The 14,868-nt window shown below is 33.3% G+C and overlaps 1 protein-coding gene across 1 annotated transcript in view; it reads right to left on the bottom strand.

The window, feature by feature from the left end:
• The window catches only part of LOC136025913 (helicase domino-like), a 144,374-nt gene that overhangs the window by 112,816 nt on the left and 16,690 nt on the right, over window positions 1–14,868 (bottom strand). Inside the window, exons 2-5 of the mRNA XM_065701977.1 lie at window positions 13,025–14,582; window positions 9,667–9,844; window positions 4,916–5,333; window positions 2,038–2,443 (exon numbers count right to left, since the gene is read on the bottom strand). Of these exons, the coding sequence (XP_065558049.1) occupies window positions 2,038–2,443; window positions 4,916–5,333; window positions 9,667–9,844; window positions 13,025–14,548 (2,526 nt within the window). The 5' untranslated portion in view covers window positions 14,549–14,582. The remainder of the gene's footprint in view (window positions 1–2,037; window positions 2,444–4,915; window positions 5,334–9,666; window positions 9,845–13,024; window positions 14,583–14,868) is intronic.

Genomic DNA, 14,868 nt, shown 5'->3' with positions numbered 1-14,868 from the left:
TATCATGCAAGCCCGAAAACGAAAAAGACTTGAAATGAGAAACTTCAGCCTTTAAACAAGATTCAAAACAAGATTCAAACAAAATTTTAAAACAAGATTCAAATGTGTTCTATGCTATAATCCAGCTCACTTGGTACTGTAGACTCAAATTAATTTCTGCCGTATTATTTATACTGATAAATTGATATTAAATTCAGTCATTCTAAAAATATAATCAAATATTTGTAGCCTATACTGTTAGGATGTTAGAAGCCTATGCAGGCTCCGGATGCTAAACTAAGTGCAGTCAACCAGTATCAGTCTTAGCAGCAAAGAGGGTTGGTTTATCTGAAAATGAATTTCAAAAATGTTGACAAACGAAATTAGTTACTTTATCTTTCATAATAGAGCTGTGGCATCACTATCAGCAGCAAATCTATTATTTAAGGTGTTAGTGGAGACTTGTGCAGAGAATCCTGATTACCTTTTATTTTAAGATATTATTAGTAGATTTGTGTCTTTTCCAGGGGGGGGGGGGCAATCGGTCCCCACCTCCCAGGGACTCTCACTGATCATCACAAAACAAATAATTTGTTATATAAGATTTCTATAAATTGATTAACTATTAGCGCTCATTTGACTAGACAAAGGAGTTTATATCAGCTCTAGGTTTTGAAAAACCGTATAAGGTTGAGAATGAGCCATAAAACTTCAGATTACTTAAAGAATGAAATATTTTAATTGCTGCACATCTAATAATTATAGGTAAATTATTACCACATAATTACCAGAATAGTGACCAACAAGAAAGAACAATTATCAGAAAAGAAAAAAATTGTCATTTGCTTTGTCAGGAAACAAGACAGTTTCGACTTGATTCCATGAATAACAAATAATTCCTTTAGGCTTGCTAGAAGCTCGTCATCCTGAGAAAAAATGACAAGTTTTTCAAACAAGCCACAAAGAGAGTTCGCATCACCAATCTCTCGATGCCAATTTTAGAATAACCGTCATTCGACAATGTCATTACAAGAACATAGTCATCAGATAATGACGAGTTTTGCAAACAAGCCATAAAAAGTGACTGTACATCATTCTAACTTGAAAATGCAACTTTAAAACAATTGTCATTACAAGAATATAGTCATTAGATAATGACAAGTTTTTCAAATAAGCCATAAATACATTAGAAAATGTCACTACAAGAACATAGTCATTAGATAATGACACGTTTTTCAAACAAGCCAAAAATTCAGATCCCTGCTTATAATTATTAGATTGTTCAATTATATAGATTAAAATATTACAGGCACTTTAAGACTGAAAGCATAAATAGAAAAGAACAGTAAATTATCTTGTGAAGAAGAATCTCTTACTGATTCTATAAAAAAAAAGTACTCGCTTGGCTTCTTGGCTTTCAGTATCAATTACGAATTTGTCCAATTATATAAAGTAAGATCCTGCAGTTTACTCACAAAAATAGCAATCTAGAGATGTATCTAGCTATCAAACTACACATAAGGAACTACTCTCTGTGCAGAAAGATATGTATCTAAACAGAAAGAAGATCATTGTTGCTGAATCAAAAGCTCTTGGATGCAATACCAAAAAATATGGCAACTATTGCAATCCTTTTTAGTGAATTGAAAAGAGCTTCATATACAATTTAGTGTTTTCTTTCTCTCTTACTTTAGTATATATTATTTCTATTTTTATTGAATCTTAATTATCTATGTATTTTATCATCTTTTTAGTGAATTCAAAACAGTTTTATCTACAATTTATTTATTATTTATTTTTTACTCTTGTATTACTTTATTAGACCTTATATATTATTTTCAATATGTTGAAAATAGTTTCATCTACAATTCAGTTTTTCTTGATTTTATTTATGTATATTACTTAATTTACGATCATACTACATAGTCTCACAAAGAGATTATTGGATGAAACTAAGATGAGAAGACATTTCATTAAGAAATAGTTCCAGTAAAACCTTTTTTATTATATTTTTCTTCTTTTATTTTAAATGATAAAGTTAAAAACAATAAAACATACCTTAAAGGGGTCGTAATTAAGGCAATCTACAACACAAGAAGCTGTATTGAAAACAATTCCACGCATCTGAAAGGGTGAGACCGTTGGTCTAGGCTCGAAAAGATTTGGATGTGCACACACTTTTCTCAGCTGCATTAGCACATTGATGACACTCAACAGATTCCCTCCAGTTAGTGTTTCTCGAGTTTTTGCCTTTGACATATAATCATCATAAAGGTAGCGCTGTCTCTTTGAGAGTCGACACATAACTATATGCTCATACTTGGAGGGCAATTGTTTTTCAACTTCACACTTTAATCGACGGAGTAAAAATGGACGAAGCACTTTGTGCAGTCTTTTGATGATGCTTTCGTTATACTCTGAATTCCCTTCAATCATCCCTGTAACAGGGTTAGAAAACCACTCCCTATAAACGAAAGAAATAATTTATGTTAAAATCTACGTGACTTATTAGCTGCACTTTGTGCTCTCTTTTGATGATGATTTCGTTACACTCTGAATTCCCTTCAACCAAACCTGTAACAGGATTAGAAAACCAAACCGTATAAACAAAAGAAATAACTTATGTTAAAATCTACGTGACTAATTGGCTGCACCGGGATTAGAAAACCAACACCAATAAACGAAATAAATTCTGTGCGTAAAAATCCACACGGTGAATTCGAAATGTCTCAACGTTGCGCCTTACTTTGGCAATGTGTTCTCAAGTCAAATTCCATTTGTAATAGTAAAATTAATCTTTCTGAAAATTACTCTCCCTTAAAACACTAAATAAAATAAATTTCCACTGTTCTAAATTAAAATTAAAATTAATCTTTCTTAAAATTACTTTTCTTTAATATAATTTCAATAAAGAATTATCAACTGTTCTGAAAACACCTGGGGGAAACAAAAAAAATTCTTGGGGGTGCTTCCTCAATTTCCAAAAATCAGGCAACTTTTCGCAAGCTCGTTGCTTTCGATAGGTGACATTAAACTTAATTAATATTACATATTTGGAATCAGCATAAAAACCGAATTCTTTTCATATTTAAACTATTATAAAATTCGTTCTTTTAAAATTTTGGTTTCTACTGAGCCGAGTCACTCCTTACTTGATGTTGATTACCATGAACTGTTTGATGTCTAAAGAGAAAAACGAATATTTCCAACATTGATAGATATATCTGAATATAATCAATCCTTATAAAAGAAAGACATACTGTATGTAAAAATCCACTTGGCGAATTAAGATGTCTAAATGTTGCATCAAAGATTATACTTCAGAGGATATGCAATGCCTTAATTAAAGAGAGCTTTTCAAACTATTTGGTCAACAATGTCACGTAAATTTTTGGATAAATATAGATATATATATATATATATATATATATATATATATATATATATATATATATGTATGTACATTTCATTTCTTATGGGCATTCTTTTTTAGTCGCCCGTTACATATACGTTTTTTCTTGTTATTGCACATCCGGGAAATCTACATCAGTATATTTGTAACTATCAATTTAGTTTTATTAGCACTGCTTTTAAGTATGTCCTTATTGACGAGTTTCTATCTTTACATTCATGCCTTTCAAACCTATAAAATAACTTGGTTATATTCATTCAAACATTTATTTACTTTTCAGCGTTAGTTTTGTCCACTAAAGCCAGATTACTTTTACCCAATGAAAACATATCTACACAAAGTATTGTAATGAATGGCCCAACAAAACCACTCAAAAACAATATGAAAGAGAGAGAAAGGTTTATTTAAACAACAGCCGTAGCTCAAATGGCTAATTGGAAGTAGATCAACTAAAATAGCTGACCAATTATAAGTGCAACTCTACTCCAAAGGCAGTAATTAATCTTTGTGGAGTATAAATTAGGACCAAAAAAGGAATATGGCACTTGTGTTCTTCAAATTCCCCCTTTTTTTATTTAATATTCATTTTTTGCAAAATTCTGTAACCCTTACTGCTTTTGGATCAGCACAACCAAGCAAATAAAATGACACTACAATCAGTGACTAGCTCACCAGAAAAATGACAACCCAATCAGTGAATGGTAACGCCTTTCGCCGGGGTAATATTCTTTTTAACTAAAAATCCAAGTATATAGACCAAGGCCGTATACAGGGGGTTAGGGGTATGACAACACCCTCCAAAATGTTTGTCCATCTCGTAAAAAACGTAACAACAATGAATATTAACGAATTTCTAATGCATTTCTTAGTTTTTTGCCCCCCCCCCCCGAAAAATAAATCCTGGATACAGCCCTGCAGTAGACAGTTGCTAAAATTCTTCCCCTTCCTCTAAGATTTACTATCTAAAGAATTTTCTAGACTGGTCTATGAACAAACTTCCTTGTGCAGTCCCAGAAGCCCTATGTACAGACTGCAGCGAAATAGCACTAGTCGAGTATCGCACCAGTATACTCCAAAAGAGCAAAACCTGAACATGAAATACTAAATGCCAATTGGACATGAAATACAGAAGAAGGGTCTCAGTCAATTATTTTTTCAAGAAATAGAGCCAGTCCTTTCATCCATCTTAGAGGACACTGTCCCCACTGCCACTCCTTGTCAGCACATTCAGACAAATCCTGAAAAAAATCAAAAATCTCTTTTTGAGCAGATATGGCTCGTATGGACCCTCAATAATTGAAACTACTGAATATCCGTCAATAAACAAACACTAATACGTATATACAAACTGGAAGGACTGGGAATCACCTTGAGATCTCTCTTGAAGACTCATCCTCTCACCTCTTGGAGATTAGGGCACCTAAAAATCGATTTTTTAAATTTTTTTTTCTAGATAACCCCTCTTCCAAGGGTCAGGATTGTGTACACCGTTGTAAACACTCTAATTTAGATAACTTAACTTACCTAAAATCTTTATGAGAAGCAAACATTGATGGCATGAGGAAATGCATAAGCGACCACAGCTCCATCAAATTGTTCTGCAAAGGTGTTCCAGTCAACAAAAGTCTCCTCTGACTTGAAAAATTCAACAGCAACTGCCACCTTTGACTTTTAAAATTTTTGATATTCTGAGCTTCATCTAGAATTATATATTGCCACTGTTTCCTTCTAAAGGCTGCGTGGTCTTGAACAACCAACTTATATGAGGTTATACAGACATGAAAAGCATTGGGTTTAGTCCAGCCTGTTCTTTTAAACTTTCTTTCTTTGCCAGATCCATAGTAAACCAGCACTTTCAGTGATGGGCACCATTTTTTACACTCCATTTCCCAGTTAAGCATCACAGATGTGGGGACAATGATCAGATGTGGGCCCCAAATACCTAAAATAGGATATATAATTTTTCATCAATTGGCTACATTATTCTTACACTACACGTCTTGTCAAAATGGTTATCAAAATGTTTCATTGACAAGCCTAGTCCAAAGAAGCCAGGTGTAAATTATTATCGCCAAAACCAGCAATAGAACGAAAGAAAAGTGACAGGGATCTGTCAAGAGCTTAATATTTTCGCCAATTATCTACTTTTCGATAAAATAATAGTTTATTTTCATTCTTTTTCTTTAATGAATCGTTGTTAAATTTTTGGAATTCATTGTAGCAAACTAATTGTAATTATGCTTGTAGAAAAATGACCCTCAAAAAGATTAAATCATTTAATCAATTTGTTTAAAAACTAAGTTTTAATAAATTAATCAATTTACAAGAACCTACCTCAGGTTCAGGTCAGGTTTAAAGAACTTATAATAAACCAGATATAATTAATGATTGCAAAATCAGTGGTGAAACCAAAATGGAACAATAATTTAGTTAACAAAATACGAATTACAATCTATAAAGTAGAAATTAATTCGCAACTTGATTCATGCAAGAAAATTGACCACAGATTACAAAGATAAACAAAAATGCACACTAGATGTACACTGGTGTTGGGAGTATCCAATAACCAAATAATGAGGTTTATTTGTGATTTCTTACCCAAAGAATGTGCCATGCAGCAGATAACTGTAAAAAAAATATTCATTGCCCTACCAGTCCAAACAACTCCCAGAATGAAAGCAATCTGCACACCACAGGCCCTATTATTTTCCAGCTGATGAACTGACAACAAAGAAACTGGTTCTACAAAAACTGTATGAGCAAAAAGGAACTCACCGAATTCAGTATGGAACCAATGTCTGAGGATATGAACGTGCAAAAGAGGGCTTAGCAATATAAAAATTTCATGAATAGTGAAGTGAATAATTGCATGCAAAATTATCATCTAATGTTGAAATAAAAGCCCCTAGTGAATCAACCAAATCTTCAAACAGTGCAAGACCAGGGTAAGATGTACTAATTCTGAGAGGACCATGTTCATAGCTGATGACGTTAATGATAATAGCATGGAATTTAATAGACTTGAAAAATGACCCCCAGCCAAAATAGTAGGAAAACGCACTGAACAAATAATAATCTGAATGACATCTTCAGTAACACAGTGTTTAAAGTACCACGGACACCAAAATGAAAACATACTTAGCCCTCTGGATCTATCTTAGGTCTGTTCATTACTGAAAATCCGGGTTTCCTACGAGTTTTCTTTTAGTTACTATAAGCATTTTTAGTTAGAATCCATCAGCAGTGTAATGTTGCCAATGGTAATATAATGATAAACTGTGACACCAAAAAAAAAAAAAAAAAAAAAAAAAAAAAAAAAAAAAAAAAAAAAAAAAAAAAAAAAAAAAAAAAAAAAAAAAAAAAAGCAGAAACTATTTCCTATGAATCCGACAGTGCTTTTCATTCGTGAAAATTTTAGTTACTATAATTACAAAATCTGTTGATAGCTATTTTAGTGGAAATCCATTTTGTGAATAAATGTGAACTCATCAAAGTGACTATTATTATTTGTCAGAAAAAGTAGATGGTGGTGACCAAGCACTAGATATATACAAAACACCATTTCAGGATACTTGTTCCTCCATCCTTTTTTCACACCCAATGTAGCTTCTCTTGCTATCCAAGAGGATAATACGATTCCTGAGGATCCTAGAAGTTCATTTGAAGATTCATCATCATGGTATACAATAGAATAAATAATTCTAGATGTCTTTTAAATTGGGCATAGCCTATAGAAAGGTAGCCTATTTCACAATTATGTGCATTAGCGTGGAGGAGTAGTTATTAAAAACTATTTTTTTAAAACAGCAAAGGGAACCAAAACCTTACCATATACACATGGCAAATAAAATTAAGCAGCTAGGAACAGAGAAAAAAAATACTGGAAGCACAATGAATTACAGTTGGATTATTAGCAAAATACAAAAAGGAAGGTAATTAACTGAGAAGTCTTGCTAAAAATACTTACTAAAACTTTTATTAAGAGCATTAATATAGATGAATCAAAGGCAGCTATTGAAAATCACTCATTTATATAAAAGAAAATACTGGAAGTGGTAATTGATTAATCATAGCTGGTGGATTATTACACAAATAATAAACAGGCGGGTTATTACCAGAGAAGTCACACAAGAATTACCATCGAGAATTAAAAAAAGACAGTATCAGCCACAACGACGTTCTGCTCAAAAAATTGGAGATATGTATCACTGGATAACCCTGAAAGCCATTTTGTTACCTATCTTGCACAAGATGGCCCAAAGACCTGTAATACAAGGGTGATGGCTAATGCACTTAATAAACAATTTTCCACTGTAGTTACTGATGCATTTAGAGTATCTTAGGATACATTTTTGAGAATAGTTTGAGGATTTTGCTTACATGGACAATGAAATTGATGTCCATGGTGCTTTAACTGATGCCAAATTGTTGACTTTTCCAGATGAGGAGGAGGATGATAAAAAAAGAAGACAACACTTACATCAATCCATCACCACTGAAAATGAATTGCTCATATAGTTTTTAACATACTTCATATACATAAGGGATTAAGAAGTTAAATAAAAGAGTTTACATGTATGGATATAAATATACAGGTTATGTATTTTCAATAAAGCACTTGTGTGTTTGAATTACTTCCTTGCTTGTACTTGATTTATTTAATTTATTTAAGAATTAACGACGCTTCTTGACTACTATGGCCCCTGCATCAGCCCTGCAGTACATTCCTGCAGCGTGATTCGATCTCTGGGTCCCGTATTACCAAGCTAAGGTCAAATCCACTGCGCCACCACAGGACCTTGTACTTGATTATTTTGAACATCTTGGTAATTTGAACTTTTCCTCTTGTCACTTGAATAAAATTATTGAGAGTCAACTATACATTAATAATGCACCCTTAACCACAAACAATAAGATTTGCCTATATGCTGATGATTTCAAACTACCAAGCCCTGTTTTAAGACCCACATAGTATCTGCCAAAATTATTTAAGCTCTTCTTGGTTGATTGAAATACAGGGTTATTTACTTTGAAACCAGTAATACTTAGTATTAGTAGTTTATGCAATCCAAAAACAGTTCAAAAGTGTAATTCAGCAGTCTAAGCAAAAGATCTGTAGGTATTGATTGAAATCAAGCTCAAGTTTAACTTACAAACATAGCTAAACCTAGTCTGTAATAGCCAAGCAAACTCATCATATTGCAATAAAAAGAAATTCTGCTGTAACATGGATTAACAAGCCTCAAATCAAACCATCCTGGAATCTATGCAGCAACAAAATACATGAAGAAGATTCGAAAGGTGGTATTTTACCACACTTCAAGACCCAAAATACCATCTCTGACATACTCAGAAAGACAAATCAATCTATGAATGATGTAGAAATTAATCAGTGATCAAAATTTCAACCCTAAACTGCTCCAGATACAGCATCTCTAGGAAGAGAGGGCACCATCTGAAGCTCAAATTGAAGCATGCTAAGACCAGGTAGCAAAACAAATCCTCTTCCAATTATGTAGTCTAGCCTGTGGTCATCCCTTACCAAGAATGTTATTATGTCTCCTAGCTTTGAAGCCTTCATGTTGATGACTGATAGATTGGTGCATCAAACCAAGGGTCACAGTTAGGGATATGCCAGATGAAATCATCATCACAGCCAGGCAACTACAGAATGGATTGTCATTGTTGGCAAGCGCAGTTTAAGGTAAGATTTTCACTCCTACAAGATGTTTGTACTCATTATTTTACAATATTACTATAAAGTAATGATTTAATAACAATACCATAAATATTATTTTACATATGTAAATATAAAAATATGTTTTTTACATTTAACAAATATGTTAAATATAATAAAAATATACAATATTATATTACATCCAGATAAATTTAGTAAAATCATTAATTTATAGCTAGCATAAGTACTCAGGGCAGTTTTGATAAGCACCATTAAATAAATTATATTATGCTGAAATTATTAGCATCATTAATTAATGGAAAAGCCTGTTACTGTTTAAGGATTGAGCTATTCAATTAACTCCAAGGCTAAACATATACTTCGAATACCTTCTCAAGAATATATTTTTCATCATATTTAGCATCTATTGGGCAAGTCATTTATGAAAAACCTCAATATATGCATACCAATCCTTGTTGCCTCACCCCCCATTACTTATGGAAGGTTGATGGTTTGATTTGCTACTACTTAATCCTTCTTTTACAGTCAAGTCAGATATTGGATTCTTTTCTTTTTCAAATCTAACACAAAAACATACCTTTATCACAGGCAAGCCATGCCAATAGAGATATTGTCTGAATCGTTTTACCAAGTCCCATCTCATCAGCCAATATGCCATTCAACTGCCTCTCATACATAGTTGCAAGCCAATTTAACCCAATTAATTGATATTCGCGTAAAGTGTGCTTGAGCAAAAAGGGTACTTGAACATTAACCTGTAATAAAGAAACGAAATATGTTATACTATATTATGATATACACACTACATGTAAACATGGGGGGATCCCTTCCTGCACTTAGATGTATGTATGTACATCGTTATGTATTTATATATTATCACACAGTGTTCTTGAGCAGAAAACGTACTTGAAAACTAACATGTAATAAAGATAAAAATATACTTAATTATATTGTAATATTACATGCTAGATGTTTACATGGGGACCCCCCCCCCCTGCATGATAGTTAACTAACATATGACCTGACAAAATGTGTATCAAATATAAAAAAACTCAAGCATCTATTCGTAATAAGAGATTCCCATGATAATTAGTCTAAAACACCACCTCTCTGAGGAAACTTTTTTTTTTTTTAAAGCCTCTGAAATTTATTTCCATTGTCTCCCTTCTGACAAACCTCCAAGGAATGGCTGTGTAACTAGTGGCATATGAACCTCCCTAGATGTTTTTAAGCTATCACCTGGATTTTAAAATATACCTTTTTGGGGCGTAATCCATAAAACTAATTTGGAGCTGATCTTATTCATAACACAAAGCAGTAATTGCACCAGGAAAATGACTGAAAAGACACTACTTGAAAATGTATTTATATCAAAGGGGAAGACCCCCATCTAACTGGTGGCTAGGCATACACAGAAATTTGCACCAAAGTACAGACTGAGGGCTTCTAACTCGAAATTTTTTTTACTAAAAACTGTAATAAGAAGACCAACACATGAACTAAACAACAACAAATAAATCCATACTTCAAAGAAACAAAAGCCACGAGCTCATATGGCACTTGTGATGAGGTGAGAACAGCCAAGAGTTTCTTCCCACCAAGTTTCATTACAATTTCTCTACCTAAGTGTTTTCCAAGATTTCTGGTTGTTCATTCCAACTCTCCCCCCCCCAATGTCACCGGATCCAGTCGGGATTTAAAATAAGAGCTCTGAGACACAAGGTCCTTCTAAATATTAAATTTCATTAAGATCCAATAACCCATTCATGAGTTAAAAATACCTCAATTTTTCTAACTTTTCTGAATTAACCATCCTTCCACCTCCCCCCCCCCCCCCGAGTCAAATTAGGGATGCGACTATTTCTAATTTGACCTGGTTGGGTCCCTGATATGCCTGCCAACTTTCAGTAATCGCTATATTGATCACAAATCTAGTTTTGATTCTTCTTCATATAAAAATTGGGATGGTCTGGGATTTAAACTTGAGACCTCTCACACCCTAAGCGAGAATCATACCCCTAGACCACAATTTATCAAGTACAATGAACGATTTAAACTAATAGTATTGCAGAACAGATACATAAACACAAAGAATAACAATTCTCAAAAAGCAGTTCAAAATACACACCAACTCCAGTAAATAGTTACTTTTTCACTAAAAAATGTATTAACTTAAGCAGAAATGAGAAGGAAACTAGAAGCATGACAAAGCTAATATATTTTAAGGGAAAAAATACCGCTAAAGTAGTCATTAACCACATAATCTGTATTAGAATCAGAAATTTTCCTGAATCCAGAAAAATCACCTTATTCTAGAGATGACTCTAATGTCTAGTTTTATGTGTGAAATAAAAAAAAAATCGACATATGACCTCCATTTATTATCAGGCAAATATCCTCATTATTTGGAAAGTTATTAAAGTTCTATAATTGTGTTGCAATATTATAGTTCGTTTTTTCATGGTTGAGATTTAGCTAATGTAACTGTTAAAGGCAATGATGTTGAGATTTTGTGCATGTGTAGCTTTCTGAAATGGAGCAATTAAGGAAATCATCTATGGTTTACTTAAAAATTTATCATGAACAGGAATAGTTCCATGTTTGTTAAAATCTAGGAATACTTAAATAAATTATTTGAAATTTGTTACAAATAGTTCAATATTTAGTTGTTTTTTTTTTCTCACTGAAAATTTATAAGTATACTGTGTTCATGCAAGGACTACAATATAGTATTCTAACAACTATCCTAACAGGAACACAAGCTTGTGATATGCAGTTCAGAAAAAATGGAGAGGTTGGGAATCCCTCCACTGTAGAGATTGGTCTCCTCACTGCTTTTTCCCCCCAGTAAGAACATCCTTATAGTTGGAAAGGTAGCTCTGAGGTTTGGGGAGACTATTGAGGGGATTTTTTGGATAGGCCAGAATTAAAGCCAATAAAGTCTTAAATTTTCTTGAAGTCCTCTACAGTAGCCCTGAAAAATGTACCTTCTAATATTTGGTGTGCATGCACAGTCTAACTAGATTATATAAATGCAGAGGAGGATATCTTTTATGTTTCTAATGCCCCAGTAAGTCAGAAAAAATCCCAAAATCTTTATATTATTTCCTATTCTACTTATGTTTTTCATAGAACATACCAATTTTTGGCACTTTATGGTTTCTTACCTTCCTCTCCCTCAATAAAATACTGCACATGCCACTGGGTCAAATAAATCAATAATTTATAAGTTTTGGTTCTTTTTTTTTACTTGAAAGAATTTTGACTAAACTTGTGAGTACAACACAGACTGAAATCTGAAAAATCCAAAAGTTTATTTTTAAGATTCTACTTTCAAGAATTTGGGGAGAAAAGTTTTTTTGGAACAACTTTAAAGGAACCTATTTAAACCAAGTTCATCATGAAAATTTACCAAAAAGTAAGCACATTCTTGATCCTACATCAAGACTAAGCAAGAGGTGGGGGATCACACTGAATAGTTAGTGAGACTCCCAAAGTCTTCAAAATACATGACAATCCATATACAGCATTCAAAAACGTATATCCCCAAAGCACCAAAACCTACATGTACAATTTTTTTTGGTCCTTCCTCTTAAGGGTGCATGTTTTGTACAGTATTTCTTTTATTTTACAGCTTAAAATAAAATAGTAAACTTAAAGGGGAAGAGGGTAAAAAGAAAAGAAGACTACTCACATCAAGACAAGTCCAAAACAAGAGTTGCTAGGAGGTAATTTGTCACTAATTTGTAAGTCAAAACAATAAACTTTAAGTTGGTTGTAAGTCTTGGTAGTATCTATATATGAATCTTTTATCTATTCAACTGGAACAGCTAGTTTATTTTGTGACATGAATAGCTAGTTTGTTCAAGTTACTATTGGTTTTTAGTTCAAAGCAAGAGTTAAACACAAAGTAGCAAATGAATTTCAAAACGAACCTCAGCAGAAGCTAAAGTGTTTCCTTTTGGCTGGAAGGCCTCAGCAAGTTCAACAGCCTCTGATAACTTAGTCCTTCTCTCTTTTGCACTATCATCAGTGTCATTGATACCAAGTAAAGCTTCAAGACCAACATCTTTGCTTTCAATTTCCATTTCTGGAGTTTCAATATTCATTTCTTCTACCAGTTTAGATTCACTATCTGAATCACTCATTTCTGTTTCACTTTCATCATCACTAACAATAGTACTGATGTCTGTCTTTTGATACTCTTCACTATTAATATCACTGTATTTCTTAAGGAGATCTTCTATGGGAAGGTTTTGTTCAGCTTCTAACTCTTTAATTTCATCTTTATGATCAACCACTGGTTCATTTTCTTCTTGTTCATCTAAAGTGGCCTCATCATCATCAGAGCTTTCATCTGCTTCAAAGTCACTACCACTGTCAACTGGTGTTTCAATCTTATGATCAAGATATCCAGGTGGTAATGAATCTAACAGATCTTCAAGGGGTATTTCAGATTCTTTTTTTAAATAATCAATTTCTTCAGCTACACTTGAAATGTTCATATCTTTTTCTTCTTTATCAATAGTCTCTTCATCATCAGTAGAGCCATCTTCAGGCTCAAATTCAATGTCAGATTCTCTTTTGGAAGATGGAGGTGTTTCTGGAACTTTACCTTGCATTGTTTCAGCCAACTGAGAAGAAAATTCTTCTGTTTGCTGTACAATCAAGTTCAATTGCTGATTTAACATTTTCTTTCGCTTTTCTTCAAGCAACAAATTCTGCTTGTATTCTGAGACTTTCTCAACATTTTTCCAAAACTGTCTTACCTCTCTTGCAACAAATGAGGCTATTTTTCTCAGCTTAGTTTCTTGCTCTTTCTCAGCTTTTAATGCAGCTTGTTCTTTCTCCTGAAAATACTTTTGAACCATTCTTGCACATTTTCTGGCTGCAGCTAACTTCCATTTCCTTTCTTGGACAAAATCAGCTGCAAGCCAATGAACTTCTTCAAGTAAATAATCCCAGTGTGTTTTTAATCTCTGGGGCTCAGCTACCTTAGGTAAGCGTTTCTCACTCCATAGTCCTTCTCTTTGAAGCTCAACAATTCTTTGGACAATAACAGCTTCATGTTTAGCCCTTTCTGCAAGCTGCTCAGGTGTAAGAACAGATGGCCTACCAGGACCAGAATGTCCTGGAGTCTTTAGAGAGACCTTTAGTGATACAGGTGTCACTACTTGCCCAGTCTGAAGAGCTTTGGGCTTTTGAAGTCCTGGCAGAGATTGTTTGTCAAGGTATGCCTGGAGGTCTTTGTTTGGTTCTTTGGACCATTCAGAAAACTGCAGAAAGTCACCTTCATTTTCCAAATAAAATAATTCAGACTGCGACTTAATATATAGTTCTTGAAGGGCCCTGAGCTGATTGTTCTTATACTCAAGGATTTTCTTCAATAAATCATCATCATCACTTTTGAAACTTTCATCAATTTCCAGTTTCAACCGTTTTTTCTCTGGTTCAGACATCTATGCATAAAAAACGTACTAGGTCTTTGTTGGCCTAAAAATAATACAAAAATCAGTTTCAATTTATAAGATGAATAAAAAACAATCATAACACTGGCGCCAGGTTATGGGGAGGGCGAACATTCTATCCAAATTGACCCCTCCTCTGCATACATATACAAATTCAGTATAATTGACTTTTTAAGAGCATTTTATTAACCACTTTTTGATTGAAAAATTACAATGAAATACAATTAGAGCTCTTGAAATAAGACAATAAGAAACTAGATTTTCATCTGGATGGAATACACACAGGTCTTTGGCCACAATGGGATAACAGG

Source organism: Artemia franciscana, chromosome 4 (genome assembly GCF_032884065.1).
Source record: "Artemia franciscana chromosome 4, ASM3288406v1, whole genome shotgun sequence".
Taxonomy (NCBI): domain Eukaryota; kingdom Metazoa; phylum Arthropoda; class Branchiopoda; order Anostraca; family Artemiidae; genus Artemia; species Artemia franciscana.
Note: the sequence above shows the minus strand (reverse complement) of the source record. Positions and strands in the feature narration are given on the sequence as shown.